The 22828-nt window shown below is 39.1% G+C and overlaps 1 protein-coding gene across 6 annotated transcripts in view; it reads left to right on the top strand.

Moving 5' to 3' along the window:
* The window catches only part of NEK10 (NIMA related kinase 10), a 180719-nt gene that overhangs the window by 124460 nt on the left and 33431 nt on the right, over positions 1-22828 (top strand). For 5 of the 6 annotated variants that reach the window (XM_021071459.1, XM_021071458.1, XM_021071460.1 and 2 more), the window contains 3 exons: positions 1136-1190; positions 11878-11915; positions 12015-12155. In XM_021071459.1, the coding sequence (XP_020927118.1) occupies positions 1136-1190; positions 11878-11915; positions 12015-12155 (234 nt within the window). The remainder of the gene's footprint in view (positions 1-1135; positions 1191-11877; positions 11916-12014; positions 12156-22828) is intronic. The other variant, XM_021071461.1, reaches the window with a different exon arrangement.

Below are 22828 nucleotides of genomic sequence, written 5' to 3'. Positions count from 1 at the left end.
CTGACTAGTATCCATGAAGACGTGGGTTCAACCCTTGGCCTTGCTCAGTGGGTTAAGGATTCACCAGTGCCCTGAGCTGTGGTGTAGATTGCATACATGGCTCTGATCTGGCGTTACTGTGGCTGTGGTGTAGGCCAGCAGCTGTAGCTCTGATTTGACCCCTAGCCTGGGAACCTCCATATGCTGTGGGTGCTGCCCTAAAAAAAAGCCAAAGCAAACAAACAAAAAAATAGACTGGTGTATGGGGAAGTAAAGATATGTTTTGAAAAAATTTAAAGAATTTTCCTTATAGAAAGTTAGGGTTCAATTTACTCAACAAATCTGAAACTGACTTAAATGATCAGTTAGAACAGAAAATGGAGAGAAAAGAATAACTTATAAAAGAGTAAGTTAATGGAACATTTAATGAGATAGGATAGAAATACTCTGAAATAAATTGTGTAAATAATCCTCCCTCATCAATGACTGTACTGTGAGCATATCATAAAAGAAGGTTTAAAATAGTTTCTCTAAGGATCGGAGTAGGACCCTAAGGATTTAGCTTCATTCTTTGTCCCTTTCCAAAATTAATTGGCCCATCAAAATGGAGAATAGATGTTCCAGGTTTTCTGGCAAGTCCCAAATTCCAATAGTCTGTTCTCTTTTCCCTGTAAATCCCTGCCTGCTAAATAAAAGGACTTGATTTGCCATTGAGAAAACATGAATATTATGCAGTAAAAATATGTGTGCATCTATGTAGCAGATTCTAGAAGCAGTTAATTAGTAACTCTTTTGCAATGAATTCAGGGTTGTGTATCCCTAGTAACAAGGGCAGAGAGGAAAATTTGGACCCTTATGCTTGTATGAGGTTACTTCTAGCTATCTTGGAAAGGGACTTAGGCTCATTATGACATAGATACTTTATTGTACTTGGTTAGCTGTTAATAATGGGGTTTCTCTGTTTAGCACCTTTTCTTGAACAAACCGGTCAAGTAAATAGTAATTTGCAACATTATATTTTAGCTGATGCTGTCATAAATGAAGACGGTCTTATTGTAGGAATGATTGCTGAGATTGTACAAATGAGTGAGTAAATTAAAGAGTTGCAGCAGGAAAATGTGAGGCTTTTTTTTTTTTTTTAATTTTCTTGTTCCAGGCACTTTAAAGAGAAGTTTTAGTGCTTCCGGAGGAGAAAGACAATCCCAAATAAGGTATGGACCTATCGAGCTCCTAAGAATATTTTTAGACTCTGCAGAGCTGTGTTTCTGGTGGCTACACGGCTACCTGCTAGCAGAAGTTACCTTGGCGATGTGGTTCCAGAGGCATTTGGAGCTCACCCTCCCAGAGCTGACTATACTTTACCAAGGAGCATACTGGGAAGAGGACTCAGATGGGCCTGGGAGTTAGTCTGGCTTTGTGATCCTCAGCCATGTGACGGTTTCTCTGAGCTCAAGGGTGTCCCAGGGAGGTGGGGTTTGATGAGATCGTCTGGGACTCTGGTCCCTTATATCTTTTTTGTGTGTGTCTCTTTTTAGGGCTGCATCTGTGCATATGAAAGTTTCCAGGCTAGGGGTTGAATTGGAGAACAGCTGCTGGCCTGCACCACAGCTACAGCCATGCAGGATCCAGGCTGTGTCTGCAGCCTATCCCATGGCTCACAGCAACACTGGATCCTTAACCCACTGAGTGAGGCCAGGGACTGAACCCACATCCTCATGGATACCAGTTGGGTTTGTTACTGCTGAGCCACAACAGGAACTCCCGTGGTCCCTTATACTTTGTTGTTCCATCCCCAGGATATAGGTCTCATGCTCATGGCACATGTGGCAAACATGTGCCACGTCACAGCCATCTCCCAGCAGGGAGTGAGATGGGGAAGTGAAGACAAGCCCTTCCTTTTGGCTCTTCCCTTCTGCTCATAGACTGGCGGCCAGAATTTAGTCATATGACCATACCTAGCTACAATAGACAATGGATATACTTGGGGGGGGGTTCTATTTTAAAGGAAGAAACTATTATTTTGAAACAACCAGCAGTTTATGCAGCAATTGTCTCTTGGGTTAAGGGGACTGAAATAAAACTCTCTGATCTGGCCTTTTGCAAGTCCCTGACCTCCACGAGCACAGTTCAGTGGCCTTGAGTGAGGCTGCTGGGAACAGAAGCCTGATCTTGGTGGTTCGAGAAGTTACAGAGGCAGAGATGTGAACAATTGAAGAAACTAAGGAGTAAGCTGGACAGTGAGCTCTTGGGAATGTTTGATGAAAAAGGACCTTCTAGAACCAGGATGAATGGACTGAGGAGAAGCAGCTGATGGAGAGGAGAGACTGAAGAGGAGGAGGGGACAGCAGTGCCCAGGCTCAGAGCAACTGTGGGGCCAGAGAGCCAGCCTGGGAAAGGGGGAGGGACAGCCCTTTGTCTGTGTCTGAGGAAAGGGAGGCACAGATAACATTAACTGGGGGGGGGGGGCGGGGGGGGGGTAGAGGAGAGGGATATGGAGGCAGATTTATCCTGGTGGTTTCTGTTTATTCGATGATGGTCAGCTCACTGCTGAGAGGATGGTCTGGTCTGAGGAGTGTGATCAACTAGGCAGAGCCAGTATAGAGACGTCAGGGAACAGAGCCGGGATGGCAGCGGGGCTGCCCACAGTTGTGGGTCCATGGCCCAGTGTGGGTGGGGCCACATGTCAGTGATGCTGACAGGCAGCAGGGTTTGGAGCCATGGATGATGCTGGCTGGGGAAGTGGCTGAGCGCATGTGACAAGAAGCTGAGGCTGAAGCTTGACTAGTTAGGCTTTGTGGATGCAGGCAGAAGGACCTGACTTGGTCTAACTTAGGCAACAGGGAGTCCATTAGAAGGCTTTGGGGGGAGTTCCCGTTCTGGCTTAGTGGTTAACAATCCAACTAGGAACCGTGAGGTTGCGGATTTGATCCCTGGCCTTGCTCAGTGGGTTAAGGATCCGGCGTTGCCGTGAGCTGTGGTGTAGGTTGCAGATGGCTGGATCCTGTTGCTGTGGCTCTGGTGTAGCTGGTGGCTACAGCTCCGATACGACCCCTAGCCTGGGAACCTTCATATGCCGCGGGAGAGGCCCAAGAAATGACAAAACAAAGAAAAAAAAAGGAAGGTTTGGGGGACTCACATAATTGGGAACCTACCTGTGAAGCAATCTGCTAAGGGGTGGGAGCCAGGCTAGCTCCTGAAGTCTGTGGAGGAGGCTTCTGGAAGTCTTGTAAAGCTCTGAGGCTGGGCTGAACAAGCTCCCAGTCTGTGTGTTCTGTCTTTGTGTCACCTCTCTTAGGACCCAGTGTCCTGTAAGAGCCAGGGCTAGCCTGGCTCGGGTCAGGCCCCATTCACTGCTGTGGGAGGGCTGAGCCCCTTAGTTGGTTCCGTTTCATGTCCTTCACTCATAGTTGCTCAAGGGCTGACAGTTAGCTTTTCTAAAGATACAGAACCATGAGATAACTAAATCTGACTTGCATATAAGTTCCATGTAATAAGTAACAAAAGGCAGGAGAAAAATAACTTAATGGTGTATTTTTATATATTGTTTTTAATGAATCTGACTCCTAGCCTGGGAACTTCCATACGCCGCGAGTGCGGCCCTAACAAACAAATAACTGGTGTGAAATTGGATGTCTTGAGCACACATATCTCTGTGAAATCAAAAGGTAGTGGACATATCCACCCATAGTGTCCTTGTGCCCATCTGTGCCCAGCACTGTTGGTCCTTACTCCCTGCCCCAGGCAGTCATGGTAGACTAGTGTGCATTTTAGAATTTAATGTGAATTTGCTATATAGTACATTTGTTTGTGGACTTCTTTCAGTCAGCATAATTATTTCTACATCCATCTACATTGTTTTGTGTATCAGGAGCTCATCCCTTTTTTGTTGCTCAGTAGTATTCCATTGTATGGATAGGCCATGGTTGTTTATCTATTCACTGTTCATGGACATTTGAGTTTCAGTGTTTGGCTGTTACAAACAAAGCTGTGATGAACATTTGTGTCTATATAGACATATACTTCTTTCCTTTGAGGTAAATGCCTGTAAGTGAAATGGCTGGGTCATGAATAGATATATGCTTACCTTTTTAAGAAACTTCCAAACTGTTTTCTAGAGCAGCTGTACCATTTTTGCATTCCCAGTTGGAGAGATTTGAATTGACATGCTGAAGTTAGTTATAGTATTTGTGGAAATCATCTTTTAGTTTGATGTGTGCATCTCTGAAATCATAAGGAACAGAGGGAAAAGGTAATTGGCTTTTCATGGTCAAACTCTCACAAAGTATTATCTACTTTGAAAAAGTCATATGAAATAAATACCCTTGTTGTTAGTATTTGTTTGATGTTTATGCACATTGACAGATTTAGCCAAAAGCTGAGGTAATGTCTGTGTCAAGAAAAAGGCAATTAAAAATGCAGTAATTAGGTCTTTCTTTAAAATGTCCAGCTTTAATCATTTTTAATGATCTAAGTGATGTAAAAGTCTCCTGCCTCCATCACAGCGTCCTGGGAGAAGATTACAAATGGGCTTGGCCTTTTCCAGTTCCTGTCTGGGTTTTATGCTCTCACTCAGTTGATATATATGTTGATAGTTCTAAGTCAATAAGTCATAGTGTTTTATTTCAGTTTACAAATAAGTTGTCCTTTATAGTGGAATTTGCTAATGTAAGAGCTTCAGCCTCTTTATCACATACGCTCAAGTCCTAGTAAGCTTTGGTCATTATATTATGACCTTCTTAAGAACATCCATTGAGTCATCAATTAATATTCATCAGACCACAAATAATTATCAGTTAATAGATCAGTGACTGTTACCTTAAATTCTCTCTCTAATAGGCCTAAAACTTCACCTACTGGCTTGAACTTGCAGCCTTTGCCATAGTCGTAGCTTAAGCCCTCTTTAAAGATCCTGTTGCTCAGACAGTAAGACTTTTCCATGCATGCTTGTGTCCTGTTGCCAAGGCAACAGGTGCACTTGGCAGGCTGGTTTGAGACATTGGATGTTTGTGGTATCAGAAATGCCTGTAGTTCACAGCTTCTTTGATGAATCAGTGTATGCATAATTATACTCAAGGATGCGTGCTAGACTCTAGTCTTTATTTATAAAGATGATTTTGCATGTTTGTGAGCATTCAGTATCATACATGTGATGGGAAAGACCTTCTGTGATCTTGGGACCTAGGGGTCTTGTCTCATTTTAGCAGAAGTCTTGCTTATTTTAACTATAGAGAATAGAGACCTCCATTCCTTTTCATAATCCAGTTTCTAGTAATCCAGATCTAGTTTCACTTAATTGAATAAATACTCTTGATCACTGCTTGCCAGAAGTAACCTGGCCTGGTAGCCGATGTCATAATCAAGCAGTCTTACAAAAATTATTGTCTGTAAGATCACTATCTTCCTTTTCTGTGACAATCCTAAAATTTCCTGACTAATTGCTTATTAGTTTCTAGCTATTTTTGGAGTGTGAGTGCAGAGCCACAGGAGCCCTCTACCGCTTTCCTGCATTGATACCCATTCCATTAACATGATAGGTAGACAAAAAGCCCTTAGTCAGCAGAAGGCAACCCTACCTAGTGTTACTTATTCACATGGGACATATTTATGAGCATCAGCACCTGAAAGAGACATTCAAGCTGTAAAATGCTAGTGAGCTCAGATGGTGTGGTTGCATCATCTTAATGCTGCAAGCCACACCTCTCATTTCATAGGCTTAAAATTTCTTCTTTCTGTCAGCGTCAAATAGTATTGACTTCTTTTCACAATTGAATTAAATGATGTGATGCCCTTACAAGGCAAGTGACTACATTTCCTTAATTCAGAAATATATTTAAAAGAATTGCATCAATATAAAATTCTAGACTCCATCTCCTTCATGATCAAGACTCCTCTGAAAAAATAAATTATTCAAGTAATTTATCTCAAACTTGAGTCAATCAGTGAAAACTTGATTTATAAAATTACAAAGTTAATACCTCCTATTGATGCTTTACCTGTAGTGGTCGGTGAAGTGTAAGTTGTAGGCGAACACTCATACTCAGTGCTTCAGTTTTAGCTCATGTAATCTACCAGATGAAATCCCACCAGATCTGAAGAGAGGTGAAGTGATGACCTGACAGAATTTTTAAAAGCTTTTCATTTCTCTGAAATTCTGTTTTATCAGCCTTAGGTGCTGCTGGTCAATGCCCATTTCAAAACTCTTAGAGGACACAAGCTCTTCATGATAAGCCTTTTCACCATAACACGTTTCTGGAATGTTTTATTCGTGTTAAGCCACTTCCGTCTATTTCGCAGCTTGCGCTGTCATTGGGAACCACCCTCTGCAGCCATCATGTTCTGTTGGACATATACCGCCAATCTGGTTCAGTCTAGAGGCAGACGTCCCTTGCTCTCTGTGTAATTTCCATATTTTATTCATTGTCCATGTTTATGAATCCAAAGGTTTTATAGCTAAAAATGATCATTTCTAGTTAAGGATTTATTGTATTTTGAAATTTCAGGTGACTGTATTTTCTTGTGATCTGTGATGGAAATCCCAGAGAAATCAACAATTTTTCTGCTATATCTCTGCCATCTTGTAACTTTCAAGACTGTGGGGACAGTTTCTTCTCACCATTCCATCTCTAGTGTCTAGCAACTGCCTACACATAGTGGACACAAGTATTTTTGAATAAATGAAATGTGTGATGGTTATTTTTAAAGATTTGTAAAGTTTTTAAAAGAGGAATTTAGAATTATTTGAAGGGGGAACAAAGTTTAGAGTAAGTCAGCATTGCTGGGGAGGTCTATTTCACACATACCCAGTAACACATTTTTTTCTTAAAATATATTTTTTTATTGAAGTAGAGTTGATTTTCACATTGTGTTAGTTTCAAGTGTGCGGCATGTGATTCAGTATTTTTGTAGGTTGTAATATGTTGTAAGTTATTATAAGGTGATGGCTATAACTCTTTATGCTATGCAATATGACCTTGTTACTTATCTATTTTATACCTAGTAGTTTATATCTGTTAATCTCATATACTTAATTTGCCCCTCCATCATTCCTTCTCCCCTTTGGTAATCGTTAGTTTGTATTCTATATTTGTGAGTTTGTTTTGCACAAGTGTTCATTTGTATTATGTATTAGCTCCCACATAAGTGATATCTCTTTGTTACTGTTACTTGTCTGATAACAATGATTTGTTTTTACATTCTTTTGTTCCCTTAAGGTCATTAATTACTAGGACCCATTCAAGGACAAGCATTGTGGCCAGGCTTAAATCACAGAATGGCTTAGATGAAAAATGGATTTTCTTATGTTAAGAAAGCCATTATTGGTTCTCTTTCTTTGAAGACCCCCTATTCTTTAGACTTACAAAATCTCCCTTTGAGATAACATCCTTCTTCAGTCTTGACGGGTACGGGGCTAGAGGTCTGCCTTCTTTAATTGCTTCCTATAGAGAATGGGAATTGTAGTCTAGTTAGAGGAGTGAAACTCTCTCTTGATGCTAGAGCTAGATAAGCTTTGTAATCTATCTAAGTAGTGTCTGAACCTCACTTGAGGAGCATTATTCTAACAGGTGTAGGAGAGGCACAGCAGGAGAGAGAGTTAATGACCTTGCACCATCATTATAAGAGACTTGAACTAGGAGCCCCCTAAACCAAACCATTTTTCTAATAATTTCCCTAAACTGGGAAGAGGATCATTCAGAGAGGTTTGATTTTTCATATGTGTCATAGGGTGAGTCACACTAGAAGGCTCATCAGGTATAAAGAAACAGCATTCAGTATATATTAAAGCATACATTCCTCCTTGCTAGGCTGTTTTATCAAGGGCCATGCAGTTTTGTGAGGCTACTTTTTTCTCATCACAGAAACTTCTGCGTTAGCAGATTGACAGCCTGATTACTATCATTTTAAGACTCGCTGGGTAAATTTCATTAAGGCCTCTTTGTGAATGATGAGGTCCTCTATTTTTGATTTCTAAATGCATTCCCCTCCTCAATAGCCAAAGCAGATGTATAATGCATGTTCAACAGGTGCAAAACAGGCTGCTCTAGTCAGTAAAGTTTAAGCCAGAAAACCTTCCATATATAATAACCATATATTCCATAGAATTACCATGTATAAGCCAGGACGACTTCCCCATACCTCAATATGAAGTTTTTCCATCATTTCCTCTTTCAATTGCAAATCTCTCAGTAAACCAAAATATCTGTCCCTTGGTGGTAGGGTGGTCGCAGCCTGCCTTGGGTCCATCATGTCCCTTAGCGCTGGGTATCTTTAAAAAAAAAAAAAAGTAGATATTTGCCTACTTATTCACATTGGGAGGAAACTAATCAGATATCATGAACAAGCTCAGGGGAAACATATTGTAGGCTATACCTTTACCAAGTGTACCAGATTATAATACTAATCTTGTACATGTGCTTTTAGCAGTAGACTTAAATCAAGCAGTGATACATGCCAGGCATAGTTAAATTCTGACAACTTCATCAGATGATTTTTTCTTTCTGAAGATCAGGGCAAAAAGTATGGCTGATACAGTAACTTTGAGTTTTGATAGGACCTGGTCACAGGTCATGGGGCATCTGATCTTCATCTAAGGATAGATTGCTGTGATGAGTTTCAGAAGCAAACTTAGAATGTCTTTGTAATAATTCAGTCAAGCTTTGTAATTATGTAATATAATGGCAAGGAACCATCTGGGAGGTGTCTTAGTAAATACAGACCTCTGTTAACAAAACTAGAAGTTAATATCCACTAAGACGTAACCTTTTTCCCTCTAAAATTACCCTCATTTTGACCAAATTTAGCCAAATTAACATTGACTTGTTTGCAGATTTAAATCTTATTTCGATAAACTTGGCCTGATTACTCATGTAAGGAGTCTCAGACTGAACTTTTTAAAAAGGCCACACCAAGGGCTTGTCACATATTTTGCCTTACAGATTTGGGTGAATTCCTCCCTATTCAAAGTTCTCAAAATGTCACCAGTCAGGAGGTGACCTTCCTTATTTACTGGAACTTGTGAGTTTGCAATTTCTGGAGGGATCAGGTAGAGAGAGAAGATAAACGTTTCAGTTCCACTTAGAGAGGTGTAACTTACCAAACTGCTTAAATCATAATTAGCTTGAGAGGACAAAGTTTCCTTATGTCTGGAAAACACAGATTAAAATCCATAAAAGTTAGAACCATATTTACCAGTTCACTCAGTCAGGTGTAATTAATCCCTTTTGTTAACAGTTTTAAAAGCTATCAGGGTTTCCATTAGGATTCTTTATTTACACAGTTCAGCAGTATGATCTGAAAGTTATCATAAACCTATACTTGTCAAAATCTTTTCTATGAATCTTCTTAAAGATAAAATATTTCTGTAAAAACACTGTGGTAAAACAATAACCGTCTATGAATGACAAAGAACTTAAAAGGCCTGGTTAAATACTGACCACAATGCAGTTGACAGAGGAACTTGGTTATAATAATTAGAATTATGGCTGAAAGCATTATTCCAGGTCATATTCAAATTTTAGGAACTTTATAATTCTTAGGGTATTTATATTAATGACATTTACCCATAGAGTATAACCTCAGAAGGCTTATCACTCATATAATAATTTCTTTCCATGTAATTTAGCATACGCCAAATAATCCAAATTAGTTTAATATTTTTCTCTGATATGCCTTGGGGCCCTCTGAAGGATCTTAAATTTAGCTGGAGGTCAAAACAACTTTAATTAGAATTTGATATTTGGGGAGTTCCCATCGTGGCTCAGTAGGAACAAATCCAACTAGGAACCATGAGGTTGCGGGTTCAATCCCTGGCTTCGCTCAGTGGGTTAAGGATCTGGCGTTGCCATGAGTTGTGGTGTAGGTTGAAGACTCAGCTCAGATCTGGCTGTGGTGTAGGCTGGCGGCTACAGCTCTGATTAGACCCCTAGCCTGGGAACCTCCCTACGTCATGGGTGTGGCCCTAAAAAAAAAAGACCAAAAAAAAGAATTTGATATTTGGGAATTTTGTAAAAAATATCAAAAAGTTTCAAAAGACTTGATCGTAGGTCACTATGAAACAATATTTGTTCATTTAACCAAAGTGACACAAGATTTCAAAAGCAAATTCCAGCAAATTTGTTACCTGTAAAGTTGGGTTTGCCTCTTGCTGGATGTCAAGCTGAAAGACACAACCAATACAAAGATGATGAAAAGGAAGGATTTCCTTTTCCAAAGGAGTTTCTTCTCAACTTTTAAGATAGTGGGGTCCATGAGGTATTGTGCAGCTGTGTGGCATGACTGTTAGCCTTGGTCATAATGCTGATGAAGACAACGACTAACATCTTCTATAGAAGCGTCTAGAATGCACTGTCACGTATGGAGGCCACTGGCTACATGTGACTTGGGCAGTTGAGTGTAGCTAGTTTGACTGAGGAATTGAATTTTAAATTTAATTTGAACATTAATTTGAATATTTAAAGCTCATTAATATTTATATTTACTACATGTTGAAATGCTAATATTTTGATTATTTTGGTTAAATATATTATTAAAGGCAACGTCACTATTTTTCTTCCTACTTTTTAAAACTGTGGCTATGAGAAAATTTGAACTTACATTTTTAGTTTGCATGATATTTCTGTTGGACAGTGCTGGACTTGTCTAGAAGGCTAAGGGGCAGGGTCATGCCCTTGCCCTTGCTGGGCATAGTGTGTGCACATAGTTAAGAGTTGCTGGAACAGACGCTCCGCTCCTCAGCTCAGCTCTGAGGCTACTGCCCATAATGTTAAGATTATGCCCCTCTTTGAAAACTTGAGGACAGGGGCCATCTATTTTCTTTCTTTAAACATACCCCCTTATTTCAGGGGTAGGAAAAATGTATTAATTTCAAAGCTGGCAAGTTTCATTTAATTTTCACGGCCCTGAAAATGTGAGCTGGGGAGGGGACAGAAAAAGAGGATCAAGAGAAGACAGGTTTGGTGGGGGATTAGAAGGATGGAAAAGGATGGGAAGGAACTCATAGTTGGATGCACAGATTTCAGTATTATTCTAGTTCTTAAGTTGGGTAGTTGGTAAATGAGTGCCAAACTTGTTATGCTTTGTGACTTAGGTATGTGTTGCATTTATGTGCCAAAACTACTGTGTCAAATGGAAGGGTTGGAGTGAGAGAACTCTTATTTGAGTCCCTGTATTCATTCCTACTCAGTAAATGCCTATTGTATGCCTTACATATGGAGAAAATTTGAGGTACTTTTGTTGCATTGCCATTAAATTGAAGTGTGGTTCTTATGATTTGTCAGGGCATAGATGTTTCTTATTTCATTAAAAAAAAAAACTATGAAGAAATTGGCTCTAGATTACAGTAGAAAAAAAAAAACAAGATTGAAGATTACTTATGGCTGTCCTTAGTATGGTCTAAGTGGAAGGCACTGAGACCAACTTGCAAAATGATCAGGAAATCTAGCATTTTAGCGTAGGGCAAACAAAGGATGTTTATAACACTGGGAACTTAAGGAAAATATAGTCCTCTTAGATGCAAAAATCATCTGATGTCATAGGAAGCATTGCAGTTTCTTCTTTAGGACAGCAGGAATAAGGCATGGAAAATACAACATATAAAGTTTTAAATGTTTTCAAAACAAAATAAGTGTTTTGATTTTAAATGTAACCAAAAAAAAACATTCTAGGCACTAAGATTTAGACTCATAATCATTCTTATAAACAACTGTGATGGGACAAGTGTTCTCCATTGGTCATAGAATGTTTTTTCTGCCCTGGATTCAAATATGTCTGTTTTCTCTTTTTATTAAACCCTTGAAAGCATCTTGAGAAAAAAATATACCTTTATTTTCATATGTAAACCATAGCTTTCGGTATATGTTATTCAAATCCAAGTTGAATAAATCCTTCTAATTCTGTTTTCAGAGACTTCGCTGGTGGAATAGGATCAAGACCGAGACCAGGTAATTTAGTGTTGGCAGCAGTAACATCATACACACCTCCCTGATATTCAGGGTGATTCATGTCACAGTTTCATTTCTTTCCCCCTTTTATTTCTTCAGCTTTGCTGCCTCTTGACCTGCTTCTGAAAGTGCCACCCCTCATGCTTAGGGCCGACGTTAAGGAGCTAGAGGCCAAGTTAGTGACGGGGTGGCAGTCCCATAGCCTACCCGCTGTGATCCTTCGCAACCTCAAAGACCATGGTAGTACTTATTAGATCAAGTTGATTTCAAGCGTGCAGTGGGCGAACACAAAATTGTGGTTGGGCCTGAATGTCCGAATGATGCTTGGGAGGTAACTTTAGTACAAAGAGCAGGAAAATTTTGTTTTGTTTGTCCATCATTATTAGTTGGCAATTTAAAAGTATCAAAATGCTTTCTGTGTTCACATATTTGATGAACTATTTAGGCTGTTTTTCTAAAATTTGTATTTTTGCTTTTGTAGGAATGTTAGCCAGCTGGATTTTGATGCTTACAGTGCATACCTACTAACAAAAAATAGTTACCGGGTTTTACATACATATTTCTATAAGCTCTATGCCTATAGAAGAAAGTAAAGCATATTTTTTTCTATCTTCTTTAACACAGATAATTCTTTTTAGTTATTTGTATTTGATTAAAGCAATGTTATATCAATCACATTGTTTCTCTCTAATGTAAAAATTATGGATTCTTAAAACATAAAAGTTTATAGTAATTGTTTGAGAAAAAAGAATGTATTAATATTTCTAATTTCTGTTAAAGAGGATCAGAGTTCAACAGTAATAGTAAAGTTTTTAACTAAACCTGGACAAATCAGGAAAAAAATTTAGTGATTGTGCTTTTAACATAGGTGTATGACTCTTGAGTATAAAATTCTTTTTTACTACTTTGGTTAATTTGGAATTATTGCTTAATATTCTCCTTAATTTACATTCTTTTGTAGAGTTAATATGTATAGTGAACATAGATGTGAATTGATTTGCTATATTGGTCCATGTCTCCACATTTATTAAATTCACTTTGGAAGAATTTAAGAGTTTTGGGCCATTTACCTGATCAGCATAGATGCAAAAAAGAGATAGCTTTTTTATTGGGATGTCCAAGGCTGTCACGTTGACCATGCTCTATTCCTGCTATTTTGGCATAAGGTAAGCTCATAACACAATCATGAGGCTAAAATAATTGTTTAAGGAGTTCCTGTCATGGCTCAGCAGAAACAAATCTGACTAGTATCCATGAGGACCACAGGTTCGATCCTGGTTCTGCTCAGTGGTTTAAGGATTGGGTGTTGCCATGAGCTATGGTGAAAGTTGCAGGCACAACTCGGGTCTGGCATTGCTGTGGTTGTGGCGTAGGCCTGCAGCTATAGCTCCAATTCAGCCCCTCGCTTGGGAACCTCCACATACCACAAGTGCAGCCCTAAGAAGCAAAAAAATAAAATAAAATAAAATAAAATAATTTTTTAATAATGAGAGCAGAACACATGCATATGTAAGCAATTTGCAATCTTGTTTTGATTCATAATAGGAATTCTTTTCCTAAAGGGCATGTTGAGTTAGCTAGTTTAAGACTTGACTTTATGTCAGCGAAATTGACCAGATATTTGGATATTTAAATGAACTATTTAGCATAGTTAACATATTTTTTAGACTGCAGTTTGTTGTACCATCTACGTTTTAAAAATTTACTGATTCTTATATTTTAAATTTATTTATTTATTTATTTATTTATTTATTTAGTCTTTTTAGGGCTGCACCCACAGCACATGGAGGTTCCCAGGCTAGGGGTGAATCAGAGCCATAGCTGCTAGCCACAGGTACAGGCATAGCCACAGCCCCAGCAACGCAGGATCCGAGCTGCATCTGCAACCTACACCACAGCTCATGGCAACTCTGGATCCTTAACCCACTGAGGAAGGCCATGGATTGAACCCACATCCTCATGGGTACTAGTCAGGTTCATTAACCACTGAGCCATGATGGGAATTCCATATATTTTAAATTTAAAACACACTATGCTGTGGCATTTTAAGTGTTGTCAGTGAATGCCAAAGTTTATCTATAAAGGAGCCATTAGTTTCTACTAATATTGTAGAACACACCAATGTATAGGAGAAAATTGGGGTTACTACCCATGAGTTTTCCACTTTCCAGTAAAAAAAAACAAATCTCTCTTTCCTTCAACTTAAGGAAAAATGGTTTTCCTGTGTGTTATAAAGGTCATATTTTAAAAATGTTTCAGGTAAACTTGGGCTGTTTGTTACTTTATCAAATCACAAACAACTGATAGCAGCCCCATCCACTTAGGTCATCTTGTCTGCAAATTGGTATTCATTCCGCTATATATAACCAATAGCTATAGTCCTACATTGCCTAAGTGTTCTAGGAAAAATTGTCAGAGAGGAGAGAATTTTGTCAAAACCTGGGTATTCTCTCAGGACTATAGTATTGAACATCATTTTCCATGTGCTATGGCAGAACAAAGGGTGAGATTATTTTAGAGTGCCAGGTAGCTGTACTAGAATGTGATCTTGGGAGTTCCTGGTGGCTCTCAGGTTAAGGATTTGGCATTGTCACTGCAGCAGCTTGGGTTGCTGCTATGGCATGGATTTGATCCCTGGCCTGGGAACTTCCCCGTGCTGCGGGTGTGGCCAGAACATATGTGTTCTTGCCTATGTTGTATTCCTAAAATGTGGACTTCTAGGTTCATATTGTGGTCATACAGCAGAATTTAATGCATCTCCAAAATCCTATAGAACAAATAACCATGAACCTGCTTCAGGTTAATGCTATTAAAATCCTCTTGTTCTGTCTTTTAATAACTAGATTGTGTTAATCATTTATTTTATGCATTTTCTCTAGGTTAAATAAAAGACTAGTTCTCTCCAACAGATATGTAAATTTAGGAATTTTTATATTGAATAGATGAAAATTTTAACAGTAATTAACATGGAATCAGTGAACAAATAAATACTTTACACAAGTTAATTATTTTAGCTCCATTTCCCTAACCTTTGTCACTTTGGATTACCACTGCACAAATTTGGCCATATCTGAGTACTATCTGTATTACTTAACTTGACTTATCTTCTCAACTTAAAGTTATTTAAAGGGAAATGGGAAATCAGGTGACACTTGTCATAAAGAGGTGACGATTATGAAAAATAAATGCAAATCTAAGCAGGACAACATTATTAAATTCAAGTAGTTACTATTTTCTGCTTATCCTAAGATCTATTTTCTTTGTTATGAAGGAATGTTAGCTAATAGTGAGAAATGGTGGTGACATGCATACTCCATACTGAAACTTAATCCTTGATATAATCAGTAGAAAAGAAAACTAGAAAAGGAGTACCTTTGGTACTTGATCTACTTACTATGTAACATTATGCTGTTTTAAGTGCCTCTAGCCTCAGGAACCTCAGTTAAATCATCCAAAAGTTCTCTGGGTGGATAATTTTTTTTAAATTGAGGTATAGTTGATTTTACAATATTACAGTAGCTTCAGGTGTAAAACGTAGTGATTTGTTATTTTGATAGATTATATTCCACTTAGAGTTATAAAATATTGGCTCTATTTCCAGTGCTGTACATTACATCCTTGTATTTTATTTATTTTATGTCTAGTAGTTTGTATCTTTTAATCCCTTCCCCTAATTGCACCTCTTCCATTTCCCCCGCTAACCACTAGTTTGTTCTCTGTACCTGAGAGTCTGTTTCTGTTTTGTTATTTTCTTGTGTGCTTTATTTTTCAGATTTCCATGTATATATGAAAACACAGTATTCATCTTTCTCTGTCTGATATTTCACTAGGCATAATGTTCTTTAGGTCCTTCCAAGTTGCTGCAAATGGCAGAATTCCATTCTTTTTAATGGGTTATTAATATTCCATTGACTATATATACCACATCTTCTTTATCCATTCATTTGTTGATGGATACTTAGGTTGTTTCCACATCTTAGCTACTGTAAATAGCACTGCTCTGAACATTGGGGCGCATATATCTTTTTGAATTAGTTGTTTTCTTCAGATGATCCCCAGAAGTGGAATTGCTGGATCATGTGGTAGTTCTATTTTAAATTTTTTGTGGAAACTCCATATTGTTTCCCATAGTTGCTGAACCAGTTTATGCTCCCACCAGTGTAGGAGGGTTCCATTTCTCCACATCCTTGCCAGCATTTAATTGTTGTTCTTTTTGATAATGGCCATTCTGACAGGTGTGAGGTGATATCTCAAGATGGTTTTTGATTTGATTTCCTTGATGATTAATGATGTTGAACATTTTTTCATGTGCCTGTTGGCCATCCATATTTCTTCTTTGGAAAAGTATGTATTCAGGTACTCTGCCCATATTTTAATTGTTTTTTTTTTAATATTGAGTTGTATGAGTTCTTTAAGTATTTTTAATATTCATTCCTTTTCAAACATATCATTTGCAAATATCTTCTATTCAGTAGGTTATCTTTTCATTTTGTCAATTGATTCACTGTGCAAAAGGTTTTAGTTCTGATTAGGTCCTATTGGTTTATTTTTGCCTTTGTTTTCCTTGCCTGAGGAGACACATCCAAAAACCATTGCTAAGGCCTATGTCAAAGAGTATACTGCCTATGTTTTCTTCTAGTTTTATGGTTTCTGGTCTTACATCTAAGTGTTTTTTTCTTTGTCTTTTTAGGGCTGCACCCATGGTATGTGGAAGTTCCCAGGCTAGGGGTTAAATTGGAGCTGTAGTGACAGCCTATGCCACAGCCACAGCAATGCCAGATCCTAGCTGCATCTGCAGCCTACACCACAGCTCACGGCAATGCTGGATCCTTAACCCACTGAGTGAGGCCAGAGATTGAACCCCCATCCTCAAGGATTCTAGTAGGTTTTGTTACCACTAAGCCACAATGGAAACTCCTTATGTTTAAATCTCTAATCTCCATTTTGAGTTTATATTTATATGTAGTATGAGGAAACATTCTAATCCCATTCTTTTACATGGAGCTGTTCAGTTTTCCCGGCACCAATTGTTGAAAAGACTTTTTTTTTCCTCCATTGTATAGTTTTGCCTCATTCATCATAGGTTAAGTGACATTTGTCATAGGTTAATGTATGTGGGTTTATTTCAGGATTCTCTAGACTCTTGCATTGATCTGTGTGCCTGTATTGTGCCAGTACCATACTGTTTTGACTATTTTAGCTTTGTAATATAGTCTGAAATCCAAAAGTGTTATAATTTTGGGATATTTTGTGGCTCTATACACATTTTAAAACTATTTGTCCTAGTTCTGTGAAAAATGTTATTGGTAAACATAGGCATTGCATTAAATATGTGGATGCATTGGGTGATATGGACACTTTAACAATATTATTTCTTCCAATCCATGAGTGCAGGATACCTTTCCATTTCTTTTTGTCATCTTCAGTTTCTTTCTTCAGTGTCTTAGAGTTTTTTGGTTACAGGTCTTTCAGTTTCTTGGTTAAATTTATTCATAGGTATTTAGTTCTTTTTGATATGAGTGTACATGAGATTATTTCCTTAATTTCTCTTTATGATAGTTCATGATTAGTCTGTAGAAAATCAACAGATTTCTGTATATTAATTTTTTGTTAGTTTTTTAAATATAATTTATTAGTTCCATTTTCTGTAGTGGCAATGAATTAAACAACTGGATATTTTAAACTGGGAAAAAATGTCTAGAGTCTTTTATATATAAAAAAGCAACAGTCCTTTACTGTGGAGGTAGGGAAAATGATATTGTATATTTGTGACAATTACATCATATCAAAACAAATTATGAGAAATTTATTCTTTGTTAAGTTAGTAGGGTACATTTTAATGTTGTGGCTGCTATTTGTATAGGTCAAATGTAAATTTTTGCAAGTGTCAGTCAAGCCCAAATTTAAACTGCTAATGTAGGAGTTCCTGTTGTGGCTCAGTGGTAATGAACCTGACTAGTATCCATGAGGACCTGGTTTTGATCTCTGGTCTCACTCAGTGAGTTAATGATCTGGCATTGCCATGAGCTGTGGTGTAGGTTGTACATGTGGCTTGGATCCGAGTTACTATGGCTGTGGAGTAGGCTGGCAGCTGCAGGTCCAATTTGACCCCAGCCTGGGAACCTCTATATGGCTCAAGTATGACCCCTAAAAGCAAAACAACAACAACAACAACAACAACAACAACAGAGAGAGAGTTGACTTTTAGATATTCTTATGTGGCTCAGCAGGTTAAGGTTCCATTGTTGTCACTGCAGTGGCTCTGGTCCTTGCTGTGGCACATGTTCCATCCCTGGCCTCGGAATTTCCATATGCTGCAGGCAGAGGCAAAATAAATAAATAAATAAATAAAGGAGAGAGAGAGAGAGAGTTGACTTTGAGAGAAAAAATAGTTCTCTCTAATAGGAATTAGAGAGCCAGCATGACTTGATTAGTGATCAGCTCATAGCCTAGGAGCAACTAAGTCAGTGGAGAAAAGCCAGGCTGAATAGACTAGGCCAAATGCTTGTTATTTTTAGGTCACAAATTTAAGAGAAAACAAAAAATCTAACTCTTTTTATTCTCCCAAAACTGAACTTGATTTTTATATTGATCCCCTGCTCCACATATCAGAAAACATAATCAATTAACCTAAAGGCAAATTTTGATGTGTTAGTGATTTCTTTGTTATGTCAGGGTTAAAGTCAGACAAACAGGATTACCCTTCTCTTTCTTCTTCTTCCATGGGTGGTATTTGGTTCCAAAGATTCATTTGGCATCAGGTACTGGGACTCTGAGACTGCCTGAACTGGTATCTGCTCTGAGTGTGGTCACCCTTCCACGTTGCCCTCCTTAGAAGTGGGCACAGCCCTGCCTGATTTCCAGTTTCCTGTCCACTTTCTTCTTCGTAGCTGTGGCCCCTTGACGTGAAGGTGGAACCTCTGTTGGGGAAGCACTCCTGCTGTCAGCTCACCCTCTCAGGGCTGGGAAGCCTGGCCTGCTCTCCTGCTCTCTGGGCTGGAGACACTGAGGCTGAGCAGAGCCTCCTTGTTCCCTGACACCTTCGAGAGCTGACTCTCTTCCTGCCATCCCCAGTCACATGGCGCAGGGGGCCTCTACATGGCTAGGACCTCCCAGAGTTCCCTGTGGGAAACGAGCCCCCAGCCTTACCACTCTTGAACCCCCAAACAGGGTTCCATCAGTCACTGTGCCCCTTTCTTTGCCCCCACCCCAGACTTCACCCAAGTGAATTGGAATTTGAATCTCTTCCAAGATTTTCTGCTCCTTGTGTCTGTCCTGCTTCCTTAGAGAAGCTTTTATCTTATCCAGGAGGGACAGGAAGAGTTTGTTCAGTCACAGCTCTTGTGACTCTCTGTCTTCTGCTTAGACTATTGCTTTTTAAAACCCAAGAATGTACCCTCTCTCCCTTGTCACTGTGGGGCAGTGTTCGCCTCACACACTGCTTTTTGATGATGGGAGGCTTGTGAGGTCCAAAGTAAATTGTGGAAAATAGTGCAGCAGCAATTTCCCCACATAGCATCTTGCCATTTTTAAGGGACTTCGCAACGTTAACTAAAGACATAAAGAGTTTGGAATTAGACGAAACCCTGATCCTCACACACATGAATTAAGCCTGAGCAGGAGGTGAGATGTATTATGTAAAGGTGATGCAGCCAGAATTCAAGAAAGAAGGGCCTCAAAACCTTCAACCTTGCTTCTTTGGCCTTGAAACAATCTATTTCTGAGTCTGGGAAGAAATCAGGTGGAAGGAGCCTGATCACTGCAGAGTGAAGGGTGCTGGGACTTCGATGCAGCATCCTGCCAGTCCCTGGAAATTCTGCCCAGGGGAAGGCTGTAGCGGACTCGGTCCATCTGTTGAGTCTCTTCCTAATAATTTCTGTCTGATTGTGGAGCCCTCTGCTGGTCTGTGTGGGGAGAAATCCCACACCCACTCCCCTGGTCATCATCTTCTCTCTCGCTTCCATCTCCTCCCATGGGAGTCATTCTCCCAATAACTTGGTTCCAAGCTTTGGCCCCTCCTCGGCTCCCACTGTCCACAGACAGTCACCTAGGCCCTAGGCCTCGTCTCACAAGGTCACCTATGCTGAAATCACTATCATAGATGCCCCTGCCTACCTCTTCAGCTGTGCCCAGTACTGAACCTTCTCATATCGCTGCACGCAGGGTGAACTGGACACTGGGCTGTTCTCCAGGTGTGGCCCTCACTGAGCTGACTCCTGTCATTTGCTGGAACTATTTCTTCTCTTTAGAAGCTGCCACTCAAATATACCTTCCCTCACACCAAATCCATGTCCTGTGCCCACAGAAAGCCATCATTCTCCATGATCTTCTCAAGTGAAACATTTGCATCTCCTCCAACCCCCCTCCTGTGGTTCTCTGGGTGGTCCGCCCACGCAACGATCTGTGTCTGACCTCTGGTGCCTTCTGCACTGCTGGGCACACAGGACGATTGCTGAGCATTTGAAGATTAAAACTATAATTCAGTCATTTTATTTCATTTTACAAAGGAAATGTATATTTTGACCCCTTCATAAAGGGAGAATAAGTTTTCCTTTTATAGGGAGCTCTTCTTGCTGCAAATGTTCTCTTCCCTCTTTGTTCGGAAATTACTGATTCTTAACAAAGGGAGTTCAGAAAAATAGTAAGTTGATACAATACTTGGTCAGCTGGAGGAATATGTGTACTCTATCTTTTGTTCAATTTGTAGTAATTAAGAGCTTCCGTGATGGGGTTGTGAATTATAGTTTCAGTAGACTGGGCATATAGTGTAAAGTAACTATTGAAGCACCAGGAATGGGAGCTCACAAGGCTATTGTAATGCATCATGAGATGGTAGAGCAGAATATAGATCAGTGCACAGGCTGCAGAGACCTAGTAACTCCAGTTTATTACATGCACATGCTTTCCAAAAATATTTGCTCAAAGGTACAGTTAAAATGTGTTAAAAGCAGGAGTTCCCATCGTGGCTCAGTGGTTAACGAATCCGACTAAGAACCATGAGGTTGCTGGTTCGATCCCTGGCCTTGCTCAGTGGGTTAAGGATCCGGCGTTGCCGTGAGCTGTGGTGTAGGTTGCAAATGTGGCTTGGATCCTGTGTTGCTGTGGCTCTGGCGTAGGCTGTCAGCTACAGCTCCAATTGGACCCCTAGCCTGGGAACCTCCATATGCCGTGGAAGCGGCCCAAGAAATGGCAAAAAGACAAAAAAAAAAAAATGTGTTAAAAGCAGCACCTCCTTTTAAGAAGAGAAGTAGTGTTTCAGGCCTGGGGAAGAACATACATATTATGTTACATTTGAGGTAAGCAGTGGAATTGTCCATGATTTCACATCTCCCAATGACGAGTAGGAGGCTGAGTCAGTGTAGACCTTAGGGCCCGCCTCGTTCATGTCCCGGCTCTGCAATCTTGGTTCTACAGTTTCCTTATCTCAGTCATCTATAAAATGATGAAACAACACTCTTCAGAATGGGTGTGAGGAGAACATGAGACTAAGCTTGTAAAACCCTTCCCAGGGCCTCCTCCCTGCTGCCCCAAAGGGAAACAGTAGCTTTTTGGTGTCATCCTCACCACACAGTAATCTAGCAAATATAACTTTTTGACACTTTTAAGTTAATTGCATCTTGTAATGAATTTTGTAATTTCCTTCTAACTTTTAAAACATTAATTAATTTCACTATTTTAATAAAACCTTGAAAGGAATATGGAATGTTCCAATTTTAAACTAGTTTTATTTGAATTTTAATGGGACCAAATACTCATTTGTAGTAGGAATCATATAGATATTTATCAAGGGTATATTGTATATGATTGACACTGAGATATGACCAGCTTCTATTTTTTTAAAAGACAAATTGGTTTTAATAAAATAGAGTAAAATTGTCAATGTAAATGTGTGTTCTATTTTTGGGAATAGTTGAGAAGCATGGCATTTTCAGTGTGCTAATCTGAAAGATTGAGAGATGCTTTAAAACTCAAAATGATATGGCCAATATTTGCCATGAAATTGGTTATTAATATTTAAATAAAGAATAAAAATTTTTTAAAATACCTATTTAGATTTTTATCATATTTGCTTTCCTGAAATTACAAAGGGCTAAATATCCATTTTGTGATGGTGAATATAAAAAATAGTGATTTGATAAAGTAGAAAAAGAGGGATAATAATTCTCCTACCCAGGATTAGCTAAAGTTGTTCAGGAAATCAAGAAGGTTTGCAAATGTTACAGTCAGATTCCCAACATTACCAGTCTCAAATTTTCTTTTTCTCCCCAGTCCTAACCCCTGGATTACTCACATCTCAGTAATCCTGCCAGAATACCCCAGACTGCTGAACTGGTCATGAAATCCTGACTTGTTACGATAGAGAAGCAGGTGCCTGAGAGACTGTTTGGGTGGCAAGACTAAAAATTACCTTTAATCTCACTTTGGTCTAGGTGATGGGGTTGGGAATTGCCCTTTAAATGGAAAAGAAGTAACAGATTAGGTGAAAATACTTTTAACATGTAAAATGCAGTACAAGGATTAGTATTCAGACAATGTAAAAAGCATTTACAAATCAATTAAAAAAAAGTTTGGGACACCACACACACAAACAGAAAACTCACCAAAGGAGTGCACTAACCTCATCAGCACTCAGATAAACAAAATAAAACAAAATCAGATTTGCAAAATCCAAATGACTGATAATATGTAGTGTTGATCACAGTATAGAAAAATAGATTCTCTTCTTGTCAAAATACAAATTAATTCAGCCACTTTAAAATGTATTTGGTGGCGTTCCCTGGTGGCTCAGTGGGTTAGGGATCTGGTGTCACTGCTGTGGTGCAGGTTGCTGTTGTGCTATAGGTTTCGATCACTGGCCTGAGAACTTCTGTAGGTATGGCCAAAAGTAAAATAAGATAAAATAAATTTGTTAA

Source organism: Sus scrofa, chromosome 13, assembly GCF_000003025.6.
Source record: "Sus scrofa isolate TJ Tabasco breed Duroc chromosome 13, Sscrofa11.1, whole genome shotgun sequence".
Lineage (NCBI taxonomy): Eukaryota > Metazoa > Chordata > Mammalia > Artiodactyla > Suidae > Sus > Sus scrofa.
This window is presented reverse-complemented; position numbering and strand designations above follow the sequence as displayed.